The sequence below is a fragment of the Mastigoproctus giganteus genome, chromosome 6 (assembly GCF_048544385.1).
Source record: "Mastigoproctus giganteus isolate SK-2022 chromosome 6, ASM4854438v1, whole genome shotgun sequence".
NCBI lineage: Eukaryota > Metazoa > Arthropoda > Arachnida > Uropygi > Thelyphonidae > Mastigoproctus > Mastigoproctus giganteus.
The window spans coordinates 78,142,043-78,158,375 of record NC_143580.1 but is presented as its reverse complement, the minus strand read 5'-3'; the positions used below and the strand labels follow the sequence as shown (position 1 = coordinate 78,158,375).

The window sequence follows — 16,333 nt, the reverse complement described above, 5'->3', positions numbered from 1 at the left end:
CACCAATCTCCAAAAAAACCAGTGTGATTTAGGATGACTGCTAAAGAACTTTATGTGGAAATTATAAAGATCGGTCATGTGTTTGGACCACGATAGGCGGCTTATAGCTTGCGGATGGAAATTGCAGTTTTGAGCAACTATCCCACTTTGTGCAAACATTTAGCATCAGAAGTTAATTATTCGGGATTATTAAACCGACTTTTAAATCTTGAATTTCTTAAAGATTTAGCACTAATGATCGACATCCTGCAGGAGCTCTCTTACCTTTCAGAAGCTTTACAAAGTCGCAGCATCACAATAGTAAAAGCAGATAAATTAATTATTCAAACAATTTTGAAGGAAATTATGAAACTAAAATTGAGAGCATGTTGAAGTCGAAAGAATTTGAAGGAATCAAAATCAAAAGTAAGAACACATTTAAAAAATTACCTTGTGACAAATAATTAAACTGCACTGTTTTATCCTTAAAGGATCGGTTATTAATGCAACAGAGCAATTTTAAATTAAAGAAAGAAAACAATGATATCATTGACAATGAGGAATTGAAAGAAATTTTAAATGTATTCTACCTGGAAACGTGGAATATGGAAGAACTTTTGTCTCCTTGGCAAGAGGGTAAAAAACGAATAAGAAATTTAAGTTTTATAATAATATATGAAATAAAAATTATTGATTTTAGAGATTTTGTCAAAGACAGTTTATGTTTAAATTCCAGTGAAATTCTCTTATAAATTAAAAAGGCCAGAAAAATCCTTGAAACCATTGCGATTAGAATTGCTGAAGCTGAGCGAGCTTTCAGCGTAATGAATAATATTGTGACAATAAAAAGAACATCTTTGACAATTAAGCACGTTGCAGATACGATGACCATAAATCTAAATGGAAAACCATTGTTTCAATTTGATCCGGATCGTTACGTCAAATCGTTCCTCCATAATCATCACTCAGCTATTGAGCAAAGCAGAAGATCAGCAACAAATATTAATAGAGAAGTACATTCTATATGGTAGTTTTTGGAATAAATTTTTCTTGAATATTTGTATAATCATTTTTTTCAGGTATGCTGTGATTTTTTGTACCTTTTCTAGAATAGGTTTTTTTTTTTTTGTAATGTAATATTTGTTTTTATATTCTAGAAAGTTTTGTGATTGTTTATGTTATTTGTGTTATGGGAAATATTGTATGTTATTTTTTATTCGCAATGTTAAAATTTTATTATGAAAAAAAATCTAATTCCCTAAGTTGTAAACAAAAGAAGAATAAATAAGTAAAAAAGTGTGTGCACACACATGTGCCAAGCATGCATAGTGGAAGTTTGAAACTTCTTTAGAATCTTTTGAAATGTTTACTTTTCGGCATGTTGAATTATAAATTTTTTTTCCATCAAAATTTTTATAAAATACGGTAGAGAATGGTGAAAGCAATAATTTGTTTTTTAAAATTGGACTGCTAGAAGCTGAGATATAGCGATTTAAAACGTAAACTCAAGTTACACCCTGGTTGCCCTGTAGGGGTACTGACTGCTTTGTACATCGCTGCTACGTACAGCGCCACGTAGCTCGTGCCTAGTATGGAGTAGTACAGTGGTGGGGGCCGGGAAATCATTTCATGGCAATTTTTGTCAATCCACAAACGCAAGTCACTCCAATGTGATAACTGCCTGGGGCACTACAAAAGAATTTTCACTTCAAAAGTCGGCAAAACTGCATGCGAGCCCATTGTTAAAATCTCAAAGCTCACCACTGGCCACGCCCATAAACCTGCAAAACACTGGAAAGGTTACTTAAACCTATAGTGGACATCCTTCCTAATAGTCAAATAATTAATAACAATATAGCAGTTATTAATGCACTAAAATCTGATAACATCAGCCATGTGCAAACTTTTGACTTCAATAGTCTATTCACCAGCATAGACCTAACCAATTTAAAAATGGTACTAAATGAAATTTTCAACAACTACAAACGTATTCTTGGTTGCAATTCAGTTTATTGGAATAACCTCATTAATCTTTGCATTTCCAACAATTATATTTTTGATGGCAAATCTATATAATTACAAACCAAAAGGTACTCCCCCCATGGGTAGCCCTGCTTGCTGTGTCTTAGCTAACCTATATCTTTACTGGTCTGAGACCGCTCTACCCGCAGACATAAAGCTTTACAGATATATTGATGACTCTTTAGTATTCAACTACCCTACATTTAAACAGGACTTCGCTGGTATTTACACTTCAGAACTTATTCTGGAGGAAACTAATAATAATGACCTCTCACCCAATTCCAGTGAAATTTCACCAAATAGAATAAAAGAACAAATCAACATATAGAATAAAAGAGATGCATTCAGCTTCAACGTATGACGTCTTACCCATTTGGCACTCTTACATTTCTAAAAAAATTCATACAAACATAATTCTCTCCCAATGCATCAGAATTGCAACAATATGCAATAGCAATAGTCTCTTTTCTGACAACAAACTACTCCATAATAAATTGCTTTGCAATAATTTCCTGGCTTTTCTCTACCATCATTTCAATAAAGCATTAAACATTATAAAATTTAAAAAGCTTATACACTATAACTCTGATTTAAACAACATATTTACAGTCTGATTTTACTTTCAGGCCTGTACATAATGTATAGTTTTATACCCCTTAGGCTATTGTGTCTCACGGTGTAGAAAGCTTGTGCCCACGGATTGTCTACCGATGGGGGTATTGTGTTTTTGTTTTGTCCTGTTTTGTTTAGTTTTGCCTACTTTATTATTTTTTCCTTCTTGTTACATTCTTCAATAACAATACCAATACGAGGAATACGAGGCATTTGTCCAGTCATCCGTCCAGGGACCGACTGTGGTATGGGTTTTGCTACACCGGACAGCCAGAGCACAACTATATTTCTCTCTCTTCCAATTACTTTCTGCTGGCTTTATTTATTACAACTTATTTCTAGTGCGCGATTAGGCTGGCCGAAAGCAACATCGAGATGCTACTCCTCTACTATTGCTACTTTTACACAGATTCTTCTTTAACAAAGTTTAGTGTCTTTTCCACACTACTTTGCTAGTTTTTGTTTCTCCATATGTGGGTACTTTGCCTCATTTGTTTAATTGCTTACTTCCCCTTCACACAGATATGGTTCCCTTTGATGACTTCACCCCCCCCCCACACACACTCGGGTTGATTTTGATTTGGTAGTTGTTGGCGCATCGGCTTCTGTGGCCATATTGCACCTCCCAAGGTTTTTGCAGTACTTTGATCCAAGCCCGAGGCGGGAATCGAACCCGCGACCTTTGGGTTGCCGGGCAGGTACTTTACCCACTCGGCTAGCCCGGTCGGCACACACTCGGGGTTACTTCAACTGACATAAATACACCATACAGTGAACTTTGTTTTCTTCCTTGGTCTCTGATGGCATTCAGCTTATTCAATGTTTTCCTGTCCATGCACACAGTAAGTTTTCTTTTTCTGCCTTCTTTTGGATTTCATGCATTTTTTTCTTTTTAGGGATCTATCGGCATTATTTTAGCTTTGCTTTATTTATTTATTTATTTTTATTATTTTATATATATTTTATATATTCTTTAATTTTAATCCTTCCTTTTGGTCTCTGTCGGGTTGGCTATGATGTATACGTATTCATTCTTTTCAATTTGTACATCATAACAGAAACAGAGACCCAGTTTACTGTGGTGGCTCCTAAATATTAAATATTAATATTTAATACTAAATTAAATACCTGGGTATTAAATATTAAAATTTAATATTTTTAATACTTTTTCTTTGCTTACACTTTCAGAAATTTCATTACATCTTATTTTTATCAATATTATATATATATATATATAACTTTAATACACCATTAACATCTTAACATGCATAGAAAATATTAGTAAAATAATAAGAGGAGGTTACACCTCAATATAGTGCGTAGAACACTTCCTACAAAGTGTTCTACGCACTATATTAAGGTAAACTCCTCTTATTATTTTACTAATATTATTATCAACGTAGAACATATTGAGTAGTACAGCTCTGATTCATACTATGCATAGAAAATATATATGCATATGTAGAAAAATTTACAGTTCTTTGTTCAAGCAACATCAGTTCCTACCAAACGGGATTTCTCAAAATCTATGAAAAGTCTGTATTTTTGATCCATTTATTTATTTAGGGAGAGGAGATTACTCAAACTGTGGTTGCTGGAAAAATTTCCCGCCATATTTGAAATCAGCATAAAATACATTAGGTATTATGTATGCACTACACTTACATTTCAGGGGCATAGATTACACACAGGTCAACACTAACACGTATTTTTCATCAGAGGGGGAAAAAAATGTGGATGCTTAATTCAAATCTGCTTTTGGTTTTCCTCTATACATCAAGTTTTTTATGAGGCCAATTAGATGAAGACGATCTGAATATATCTACATCCTTGCTATTTCATAATTGATTATAAATTGTTTCATGTAAAATCTGGTAAATTACTGAAATATATTCATATTTCAGTAATTTAGTATTGTAGTAGCTATTGTAGGCTTCAGTACTTTTCACTGCTATGTAATTATCCTACTCTTTTTTGCTCTATTAGACTGGACAGCTCTATATTTATCCATTTCGCCATCTTCCTTGTGCAGTATTTTTTAATGGTATGTATGCATTCATTCACGGCTTCTGTGATTTATGCTTTAAAGGTATTCCAAAATTCAAATGTATTTGCTCTCCCACTAAATCTGCCCAATTAATAGATACCTTAAACTGTTCTAGTCCTGTCTTCTCAATTAAAATCCATGCCTTTACCCTTAACTACTGCAACGTCTTTCTTCATCTTCCAACTAATGACTGCATGTTCACTACCTGCCAATGGCTACTGTACTTTAAGCTCTATGATGTTATCTGGTTCATGAGTAATGATGAGGTCAAGAATTTTCTCATCCCTAGTATTTTCTCTAACATGCTGGTACAAATAATAATTATCTAGTTTATTTTTTTAAAAAATTCCCTATGGCAAGTTTTCAATCATTCTGGGGCAGATTGAAGTCGCCCATAATAAGACATTCATGCTTGCTTGCCCATTTTATCTGCATGTAGAAACTCTCATCATACTCTTCACAATCTTTTGGTCTATAGATTTTTCCCACTCTCATTATACCTTTACTTCCAACTAACTCATACCACACAGATTCTTTGCTGGCAGATGTAACTACTGGCTGAGCAATAGCTCTTTGTACTCAGGCTGCTTTTGATAAGAGACATGACCCACCCCTTCCACCTTCCCTAAATACATTATACATACCATAGTGGAACTTGTCATCCCCAATTTCCAGGTGGCACAAAGTCTCTGTAAGTCCTATTATTTAGCATTAGTTGTTCTAACCAGGAGTTCAAATTTAGCCATTTTATTGAAATCACTTCTGGCACTACTGTAGACACATGCAAGAGAAAATATTCTTTTATAGTTTCCTACCCTGACACACACCCCCTTGAAGTTATTCAGGCTTGTTAACCTAGCTTTAGCTTTCTGCTCATTTGAAATGCTGCTATCTTAGAACATCTTGACAACATTGGTTGGTGCAGCAACAAACAGGAATTCTTAAGGTGGGTGCAAGCATTACAGTTAGTCATTTATGCAAATATCTCAATTACTTAATTTCATAGATTAAAAAATTAACTCATTAAATTCTAGTTAACCATCAGTTTCATTCTCAGTTGAGACTTTTTGAATAATATATGATTTAACTTTGTAGATGGAAAAGCTTGAGGCCAATGTTATGATAAATATATTTGAGATAAAGTTCTGATAATGTATCTAAACTCCTGAAAGCTTCAAAAGAACCAATGAAATATAAGATGAAAGTTCATCTGACTTTTGCCCTTCAAGTAATGCTCCAGTAATACATCCAGAACTAATAAAGATTTCTGTAGGGGTGGAAGAATATGAATCAGAATCTATCTATGGTCCCAAAGGATTAAAAGAGCACATTCTGAAAACTTGTGTTACTGACTTTTGCTTGTACATTAACCACCGGAGCTTCAGAAATGCTTTGATTTACATAGAGACAACTCAATTTTATGAGAAGAAAAAAAGAAAGGGGGGGGGGGAATTGCCAAATTTCTATTGGTCCGATTTTAATGAAATTTGGGATGAAACCATAACTTTTCTAAAAAACAATATAAAATTGTATGTCCACTGGGAACCAAGTTGCCATGTGCAGCAAAAAGACAGACAGACAAACATAGATGGACAGACATGGTAAAGACAATAGATGTTACATGCATTATGCGAATGCATCTTAAAAAAGAAAAAAAAAAGGTTTTCTTAAATTCTTTGGCATATTCATGTAAAAAAAAAAATTAAAGTTTCTGACCAGTGTTGTTATATATGAATGTTGTTGTTATTTGGTTTTTAGGAGCATTAGCAACTAAGGCCATATTGCTCCGGAGATATGCGGTGGTCATTCCCTGATCTTTCCGTATCCTCTGTATTTGGTGGTCACGGGCTCGATCCCTAGTCTGATCAAGAGAGTGTGTGCTATGCACCTGCTGCTCCTGGCCAACTGGCTATGAAGGCACCTTATATATGAGTGGTATGTATTTCTTTAATAATATTATATGACATGCAAACAATAAATAAAAAATGTGATTAAAAGCTCATCTGAATGTGAAGAACTATTCAAAATAATCTCAAAGAAGAGTAGTAGTAGTGGCATGTGATGCAAGAAAGCAAATGTATGAGCTTATGCAGCATCAGCCAAAAAAAAAAAAAAAAAAAAAAAAAAACACACCATTCCCTCCAAATGCCTGTCCAGTTCCTCCTTAAATTTTTACAACCTATCAACTTCCATAACGACAGATGGAAGTTTGTTCCAGCAGTTAACCACCCGCTGACTAAATGCAAATTTCTGCACATCTATTCTACATCTGTCCTTTCTTAATTTGAATTTATGCCCCCTTAGGTTTGTAATCTGAACAAGTAGAAGGATCCCATCAGAATTCAGCGTGCTGAACCCATTCAAGGCCTTATACACCTCAATCAGATCACCGCGCAGGTGCCTAGTCTCCAGCCACTGCAATTTGCAGAACTTAAACCTCTCTTGGTAAGAGGATCCATTCATTCCCCTCACCAATATTGTTGCCCTTCTCTGTACACGCTCAAGTAAATCTACATCCTTCCTAAAATAAGGCCTCCAGACCTGCACACAGTACTCAAGGCATGGCCTGACCATTACCTCATACAGAGGGACAATCACTTCCTTCTCCCTGCTAGCAAAATTCCTATATATCATTGACAAAACCCCATGACCTGCCCTGGCAGACTGTCTGCATTGCTCAGAAAACTTCATATCTGACTGCACAATTACTCCCAGGTCTTTTTCGTTTTCTACCACCTTAAGTGTAGTACCACACAGTTGGTACGTTTCTCTGGGGTTACTTCTACCCATATGCAGTACTTTGCATTTGTCAAGGTTAAACTTCAGTTGCCACTTGTTAGTCCATCTGCCCAAATTATCTAGATCCTGTTGCAGTAGCACACTGCCATTACTGTCATTAACAACCCTGCCAACCTTTGTATCATCTGCAAACTTCGACATTAAGCCTGATATACCTTCATCAATATTATTGATAAATATACAAAACAACAGTGGAACCAACACCGAACCCTGTGGGACTCCACTAATAACATTAGTCCACGAAGAGCAGCACTCATTGATTACCACCCTCTATCTTCTCACACTTAACCATCCTTTTACCCATTGTAGCAACTTACCCTTAATACCATTCTGCTCCAATTTGTACAATAGTCTTCCATGCGCAACAGTGTCAAAAGTTTTCCTGAAATCCAAATATATGATATCAAAATTATTTTTTGCATCCAGTTTCTTTGTAACCACATCATAATATCCTATCAAATTTGTCAGAGAAGACTTCCCCTTAACAAACCCATGCTGTGTCTGAATTATTGCTGCAGTGTTGTCTAGATGATCCTGCAATGCACCTTTAACCAGTGAGTCCATTATTTTACCTGGAACAGAAGTTAAACTAACTGGTCTGTAATTACTCGTGTCACCCTTCGATCCCCCTTTGTGAATTGGGGATACATTTGCACATCTCCAGTCCGTGGGGACCTCCCCTGAGTCCAAGGATGCTCTCATAATTATGGTTAAGGGTTTGCTTAGTTGCTTTGCTGCCTCCTTTAATATAACTGGATAGATCCCATCCACCCCAGGTGCTTTTCTTATGTTTAACTTCAACAATTTATCCTTCACTTTGCTCTCAGTATTACAAAATCATTAAGTATCCTGCTACAATTTGATAACCTTCTGCCATTTTCAAATCTTAATTCCTCATGTGTGAATGTAGATGCAAAATACTCATTCAGTTTGTTTGCTATCTGAGCAGGATCATCAACAGTCGAACCATCGATGTCAAGTGGACAAATCAAATTCATCCCCTTCCTTTTAGAGTTTATATAAGTAAAGAAATCCTTGCTGTTTTTCTTAGCATTTTTTAGCATTAGCATTAGTAGAGGCATTTGATGCAAGAAAGCAAGCTTATGCAGTATCAGCCAAAAAAAAAAAAAAAAAAAACCCACTTCACCCCTCTGTTCGTTCAAAATACCTGTCCAGCTGAGCCTTAAACTTATTTAGGCTATCAACCTCCACTACAAGGGATGGAAGTCTGTTCCACCAACCAACCACCCGCTGGCTAAAGGCAAATTTCCGCACATCTATCCTACATCTGTCTTTCCTCAATTTGAATTTATGCCCTCTCAGGTGATTTTTCTGAGCTAGAGGAAGAATCCCATCAGCATTGAGCATGCTTAAACCATTCAAGGCTTTATACACCTCTATCAGATCACCTCGCTGGTGCCTAGTCTCCAGACACTGTAATTTGCAAAACTTAAGCCTTTCTTCGTAAGAGCACCCCCTTTGTTCCATTCACTAATCTTGTTGCCCTTCTCTGTACTCGTTCCAGCAGCTCTACATCCTTCTTGAAATGAGGCCTCCAGACCTGTATACAGTACTCTAGGTGTGGCCTGACCATTGCCTTATACAATGGAATAATCACCTCCTTATCCCTGCTGGAAAAATTCCTGTATATCATTGACAATACTCCATGAGCTACTCTTGCAGCCCGTCTGCACTGCTCAGAGAATTTCATATCTGCCTGCACAACCACCCCCAAGTCCCTTTCATTCTCTACCACTGTCAGTGTAGTACCACAGAGTTGATACGTTGCTCTGGGGTTGCTGTTTCCCATGTGTAGTACTTTACATTTGTCAATGTTAAACTTCATTTGCCATCTCTCAGCCCATCTGCTCAACCTTTCCAGATCCTGTTGCAGCAGCATAGTGTCAGTAGTGTCCTTGACAACCCTGCCAATCTTTGTATCGTCTGCAAACTTCGACATTAAGCTTGATATACCATCATCAATATCATTTATAAATACAGAAAACAATAATGGACCCAACACTGAGCCCTGAGGGACTCCACTAATAACATTAGTCCACGATGAGCAGTGTCCATTGATTACCAGTCTCTGTCTTCTCCCCCTCAACCACCCCTTTATCCATAGCAGCAATTTGCCTCCAATGTCACACTGCTCCAATTTGTGTAGCAGTCTTCCATGTGCAACAGTATCAAAAGCCTTTCTAAGATCCAAGTGTATAATATCAAAGCTATTCCCTGCATCCAGTTCTTTTGTGACTGCATCATAGTATCCAATCAAATTGGTCAGGCAAGACTTCCCCCTTAACAAAGCCATGCTGTGTCCCAGCTATAACTGAAGTCTTGTCTAAATGATCCTGCAGTGCTTCTTTAACCAGTGACTCCATTAATTTTCCGGGAACAGAAGTTAAACTCACAGGTCTATAATTACTTGTGTCAGCCTTTGATCCTCCTTTGTGAATTGGGGTCACATTTGCACATTTCCAGTCTATGGGTACCTCCCCTGAGTCCAAGGAAGCTCTCATAATTATGGCTAAGGGTTTTCTTACTTCCTTTGCTGCCTCCTTTAATATAACTGGATAGATCCCATCCACCCCGGGTGCCTTTCTTGTGTTTATCTTCAACAGTTTCTCCTCCACTTTACTCCCAGTTATTTCAAGATTCTTTAGCTTACTGCTAGAGTTGAATACACCTCTGGCATTCCCCTCGCTGAATAACTCCTCATGTGTGAATGTCGATGCAAAATATTCATTTAGTTTGTTAGCTACCTGAGCAGGATCATCAACAGTTGACCCATCAATATCAAGTGGACCAATCTGATTCATCTCCTTCCTTCTAGAGTTTACATAAGTAAAGAACTCTTTGCTGTTTTTCTTTGCATCCCTTGCCAAGGATTTCTCGTAATCTGCCTTCGCCTGCCTAACCTCCTTTGTAACTTGGTTGCATATCAACATGTATCTATCATAGGCTTCTGTGTCATGGTTAATTTGTAAGTATCCCATGCATTTTTCTTCTCTGCCATATGCTTCATTAGTTCATCTGACATCCATTTTGGCCTAAACCTTGAACAATATTTCTTAGTTGGTATGTAAAGCCTAGTAGCTTCCAAGATAAGTTCTTTGAATGCTTCCCATTTTGAATTTGCTGTTGGTAACATCATCAGTTGGTCCCGCTGTATAGAATTTAAATACTGTCTCAGCCCATCGTAGTCGCCTTTACGGAAGCAATAACCCTTCCCTTTACCCCTAATGGTAGTTACCTCTTTGAGTAAATCCCACTTCAGCACACTGTGATCACTGCCACCTAGTGGTTCATTTATCTGCAGATTCTTAATGCATGAAGAATCATTGCTGATAATCAAATCAAGAGTATTACTCCCTCTAGTTGCCTCCCGAACATGCTGATGTAGAAAACAATCATCCAATAAATCCACAAAAGCCCTGCTAGTGTGTGAGTAACCAGCCCCCAAATTCCAGTCAATATCTCGGAAATTAAAATCTCCCATTATAAGACTCTCTGATTTACTGGCCCACTCTATTTCCCTGTACAGTTTCTTATTATACTCATCAGAGTCATTAGGCCTATAGCACTCTCCTACTCTCAATTTTGATCTCTCAATGCTTATGTCACACCAAACTGACTCAACACTGCACTGTCCAGCGATGTCGACTGGCTTCACTTCCTTGGTTTTTATGTGTTTCTTAACTAATAGCATAACCCCTCCCCCCTTCCTATCCTGTCTATCCTTTCTGTAGACGTTGTACTCCCCAAATTCCAGTACTGCATCCCTTATATCTGTGTAACACCACGTCTCTGATATCCCAACAATATCTGCCTTTGATGTTTTGAGCAATACCTCAAATTCATCAAATTTATTTACTAAACTCCTAGCATTGGTGTACACGCAAGTATACCTGCACCTGTTTATATTCTTAGCTACCCTAACACAAACCATGTGTTTACTAGTACCGCAATGGCTCGCCGCTGTCTCTGAAATATCATGCATCTTGTTTTTCAGGCTTCTGCTCATTCTAATAGAAGCAGTGCAAGAATCTATTTCACCTCTGCCAGTGGCTACTGTCAATCTAATGGTCTTTGTCTCTCTCCAAGCTAGCAGTTTTCCGACCCACCTAACACTGCCTCAATAGCATCAGCAAATATTCTTGCACCCTTTCTATTTAAGTGTATCCCATCCCTGTAGAAGCAATCTCTGCTGTTAACAAGTACAGTCCAGGCTGAAAAAAATTCTACCCCTTGAACCATGCACAATCTTTCCAGGGCCGAATTGATCGACAAGGCTCTCATCATGTACTCCCTCCTATCGTGTCTGGGCAGAGTTGCAGACACTTTCAAATTCAACCCTAATTCTCGGCTTTTGTTCAACAGTGACCTGTACTTGTTAAGTAATTCTGCCGGTCTCCTATTCTTAATATTATTAGTGCCAACGTGTACAACTATATCACCTTTTGTGCCCTTAAAAGATGATATTCGCTCTACGTCATCAACCTTTGCCCCTGGCAGACATACCCTGGTCCTGTTCCACCTATTCTTTTTACAAAGCATGTTCCCCGTTTCCCTGACGATAGAATCACCAACAACTACTAGTTCCTTCTGGACCAGCGCATTCTGCCTTGGGGGGTTGCCTCTTTGTCCCGTGATGCCCAAGTGCAAGGCGTTGATGTGGGCAGCTGAGAGCTTGATTGGCACCTCAATTTAGTTCCTTCGAGGGCATCCACCCTGTCCTTCAAGCTCTCATATAGGCCCACAAGAACGCTGAGTTGTTGCCTGATATCGATACACTCCTTGCATCGCGCGCACACAAAGACATCCCCCATGGCAGTATCATGTCCCGTACCCGATTGCTCTGCAAACATCAAGCAAACCGTGCATTTTATAAGGCTGTGAGTCAGAGGACAACTGCCCCCCTCAGTTCTGCTCTGAGCCATAGCACTTCCATTAGCTTGAGACTTTTGCTTTGCTGCTCTGGTCTGAGTCATGATTCTATTAATTTATTAATTAATTATAATTAATTATGTTATGTTATTAATTATGTTAAATATAATTAATTATATTACGTTTGTAATCTAAGTCGTTATATGTATTTATTTAAAAGTACAAAGTTAGCATCTTTTACCAAGGATTTCTCGTAATCTGCCTTCGCCTGCCTAACCTCCTTTGTGACTTGATTACAGACTAGCTTATATCTGCCATAGGCTTCTGAGTCGCTTGATAATTTATATGCATCCCATGCATTTTCCTTCTCTGTCATGAGTCTCACATTAGTTCATTTGATAACCATTTAGGCCTAAACCTTGAACAATATTTCTTAATAGGTATGAAACTTTTAGTAGCATCCACGATTAATTCCTTGAATGCTTCCCACTTAGAATTTACTGTTGGTAACATCGTCAGTTGATCCCCTGTACAGAATTTAAAAACTGCCTGAGACCACTGTACTCATCTTTACGGAAGCAAAAACCCTTTCCTTTACCCCTGATGGTAATTAAATCTTTAAATAAATCCCACATAAGTACACTGTGATCACTGCCACCTAGTGGTTCCTTTACCTGCAAATTCTTAATACACGAATGATCACTGCTGATAACCAGATCGAGAGTATTACTTTCTCTGGTTGCTTCTCGAACATGCTGCTGCAGAAAACAATCATCCAATAAATCCACAAAAGTCTGACTAGTGTGTGAGTAACCAACCCACAAGTTCCAGTCAATATCTGGGAAGTTAAAATCCCCCATTATAAGACATTCCGATTTACTAACGCACTCTATTTCTCTGTACAATTGTTTATTGTACTCATTCAAGGTCATTAGGCCTATAACACACTCCTACTCTTATTTTTGCTTTCGCAGTCCTTATGTCACACCAAATTGACTCAACGGTGCACTGTTCATCTATATCAACTGGATGCACTTCTTTTGATTTTATGTTTTTCTTAATTAACAGCATAACACCTCCTCCCTTTCTATCCTGTCTATCCTTTCTGTACACATTGTACTCCCCAAATTCCAGTTCAGCATTTCTTATATCTGTGTGACACCACGTCTCTGCTATCCCAACAATATCTGCCTTTGATGTCTTGACCAACACTTCAAATTCATCAAATTTATTTTCTATACTTCTAGCATTGGTATACATGCAAGCATACATGCTCCTATTCCTAGTAACCCTAACAAAACCCATATACCCACCTATTTCAGGATGACTACCATCAGTCCCTGAAACCCCCCAACACCCCTCGCTCCAGGTCGCTACTTATTCTAATAGAAGTTGTGCAAGAATCGCCTTCACCTCTGCCTACGGCTGCTGTTAAACTATTAGTCCTTGTATCCCCCCAAGTTATCAGTTTTCTGACCCACCTAACACTGCCTCGATAGCATCGCAAATATTCTTGCACCCTTTATATTTAAGTGTATCCCATCCCTGTAGAAGCAGTCTCTCCTGTTAACAAGTACAGTCCAGGCTGAAAAAAATTCTATCCCTTGAGCCTTGCACAATCTTTCCAGGGCCGAATTGATCGACAAGGCTCTCATCATATACTTCCTTCTATCATATCTGGGCAGAATTGCGGACACTTTCAAATTCAACCCTAATTCTTGGCTTTTGTTCAACAGTGACCTGTACTTGTTAAGTAATTCTGCCGGTCTCCTACTCTTGATATCATTAGTGCCAACGTGTACAACTATATCACCTTTTGTGCCCTTAAAAGATGATATCCACTCTACAACGTCATCAACCTTTGCCCCTGGCAGACATACCCTGGTCCTGTTCCACCTATCCTTTTTACAAAGCATGTTTCCCATTTCCCTGACAATAGAGTCACCAACAACTACTAGTTCCTGTGGGACCAGCGCATTCCGCCTTGGGGGTCGCCACTGTGTTTTGTGATAACCAAGTGCAAGCTCGGGCATTGATGTGGGCAGCTGAGAGTCTGATGGGCCCTCAATTTAGATCTTTCGAGGGCATCCACCCTGTCCTTCAAACTCTCATATAGGCCCATAACAACGCTGAGTTGTCGCCTGATTTCCTTGCATCGTGCACACAAAAAGACATCCTCCATGGCAATATCATGTTCCGTTCCAGAGGGTTCGGCAAACATTTCACAAGTTGCACATTTTTTTAGGCTGTGATGCATTGGAGAATCGCCCCCCTCAGTTCTCCCCCGAGTCACAGCACTCCTGCCACTTTGTGCCCGTTGCTTTGCTGCTCTAGTTTGGGGCATGATAAGTACCAAATATTAACAATCATTTGAAATGTCCATAGCAAGAGAATAATAATTACTAAGCAAGATGTTTGAAAAATAATCTACTAACTACAAAAAACTATTTGAATTATATGAGTATAATCAATTAATTTGCTATAAAGGAATATATCATTATAACCACTTGATTATGTCCGTTAGTAATGATTAATGAATCAATGATATCTTATCTTGGTTTTTGTCTTAATTATACTAAATTTTTATATAATTTTTGACATGTATCAGATTATTTTTCTGTGGGTATAGCAGGTAATATTAAATTTATTCTTGGGGTACAATGCCAGGTAGCAAGAACAAATCCAGTTGAAAGTCTAATTTTTATTTAACCCCCCTTGCCAAAGGGCAAGGGGAGGTCTTAGTTTAGGTACTTTGAGCTTGTGTGGTGTCTTAAGGGAGGGTTTATAAGGGGCTGTAAACCAGAGTAGAATCTACTTATCCTATGTGGATAAAAATATGTTATATTAACTCCTAGCCTTCTCTGGCCATGACGGGCTTATATACAACAATACTACTTATTTTATCTCACTGTACAATAAAGCGTATTTATATTAAAGTAACAACTCAGTAAAGTTTATATTCTTACTTTAACCGTTTCGGGAGTATATACATAAATTTACATTTTGCATGTGTGGGCTCTGAAAAGTTAAATCTAAATAATATATCTGTTAAAGTTTTAAAAGCTTCAATCTACATGCTGCCATCTCTTATTTGTTTCCAACTAATAGCAGACAGAGTTTTAATAGAAAATGATATGAAAATAGCTTTGAAAATCAAAGGAGGAGGTGGAGATCATGACTATTGGCCACGTTATCTGATTTAATTTTAAAAAAAATTCGAAAATATTCAGAACTAAAAATTTAAAAATTGATGAAATTAATCTATTAAATATTAATCTTTATATCTATTAAATAAATAGATATAAAGGATATTATAAAAATGCAAATTAATAATAACCAGAAATCTTAATGATTTTTTTTCAAATTTTTTAGAATTATTTGGAATATTTAAAAAAAATGATTTTGACAATAATTTTACTAACATAATTTTTTTTTCTCTGATATTGAGCAATCAGGTGAAATTAAGAAAAATACCATATTTAAAGCATTTAGTAGAGAGTTTTCAATCTGCAAAACTTCATGAAAAAAACTCATCCACAGAGCCCACCACTATCAAAAATTCACTATGGGAACAGAGAGAGAGAAAATTCAATAACAAATATACCATCAGTTAAATTTTTTAAAATTCTGCTGTTAACAATTTTATATAAATGATATTATTTTACACAGTATTAATGCTAATTATAACAAATACCTTTAAGATATTTATTTGGTGATCTCTACAGTTATATAATAATTCAAAACGTGGAACTTGCAAAATAGGAAAACAATAATACCTAAAAGCCATGCATGGTAATACTTGGAACGCACTACTGAAGTGGCAACAATGAGATAGGTCAACTGTGAGTACCACGGAATCTCATTAAGGAACTTCTCTTCTGTAAAGAAAATTTCAGATTCAGGTTTACATTTCTATTGCAAAAAAAAAAAAGAAAACAACAAATGACGTTTAGTTGTTTTTCTTGTTTCTAAGCCATGGAAAAT

General features: G+C 37.1%; 1 protein-coding gene across 1 annotated transcript in view; it reads right to left on the bottom strand.

The window, feature by feature from the left end:
- Positions 1 to 16,333, bottom strand: part of oys (lysophospholipid acyltransferase 6) — a 284,099-nt gene that overhangs the window by 66,247 nt on the left and 201,519 nt on the right. The window contains exon 9 of the mRNA XM_090376225.1: positions 16,126 to 16,227. Coding sequence (XP_090232351.1) covers positions 16,126 to 16,227 — 102 coding nt within the window. The remainder of the gene's footprint in view (positions 1 to 16,125; positions 16,228 to 16,333) is intronic.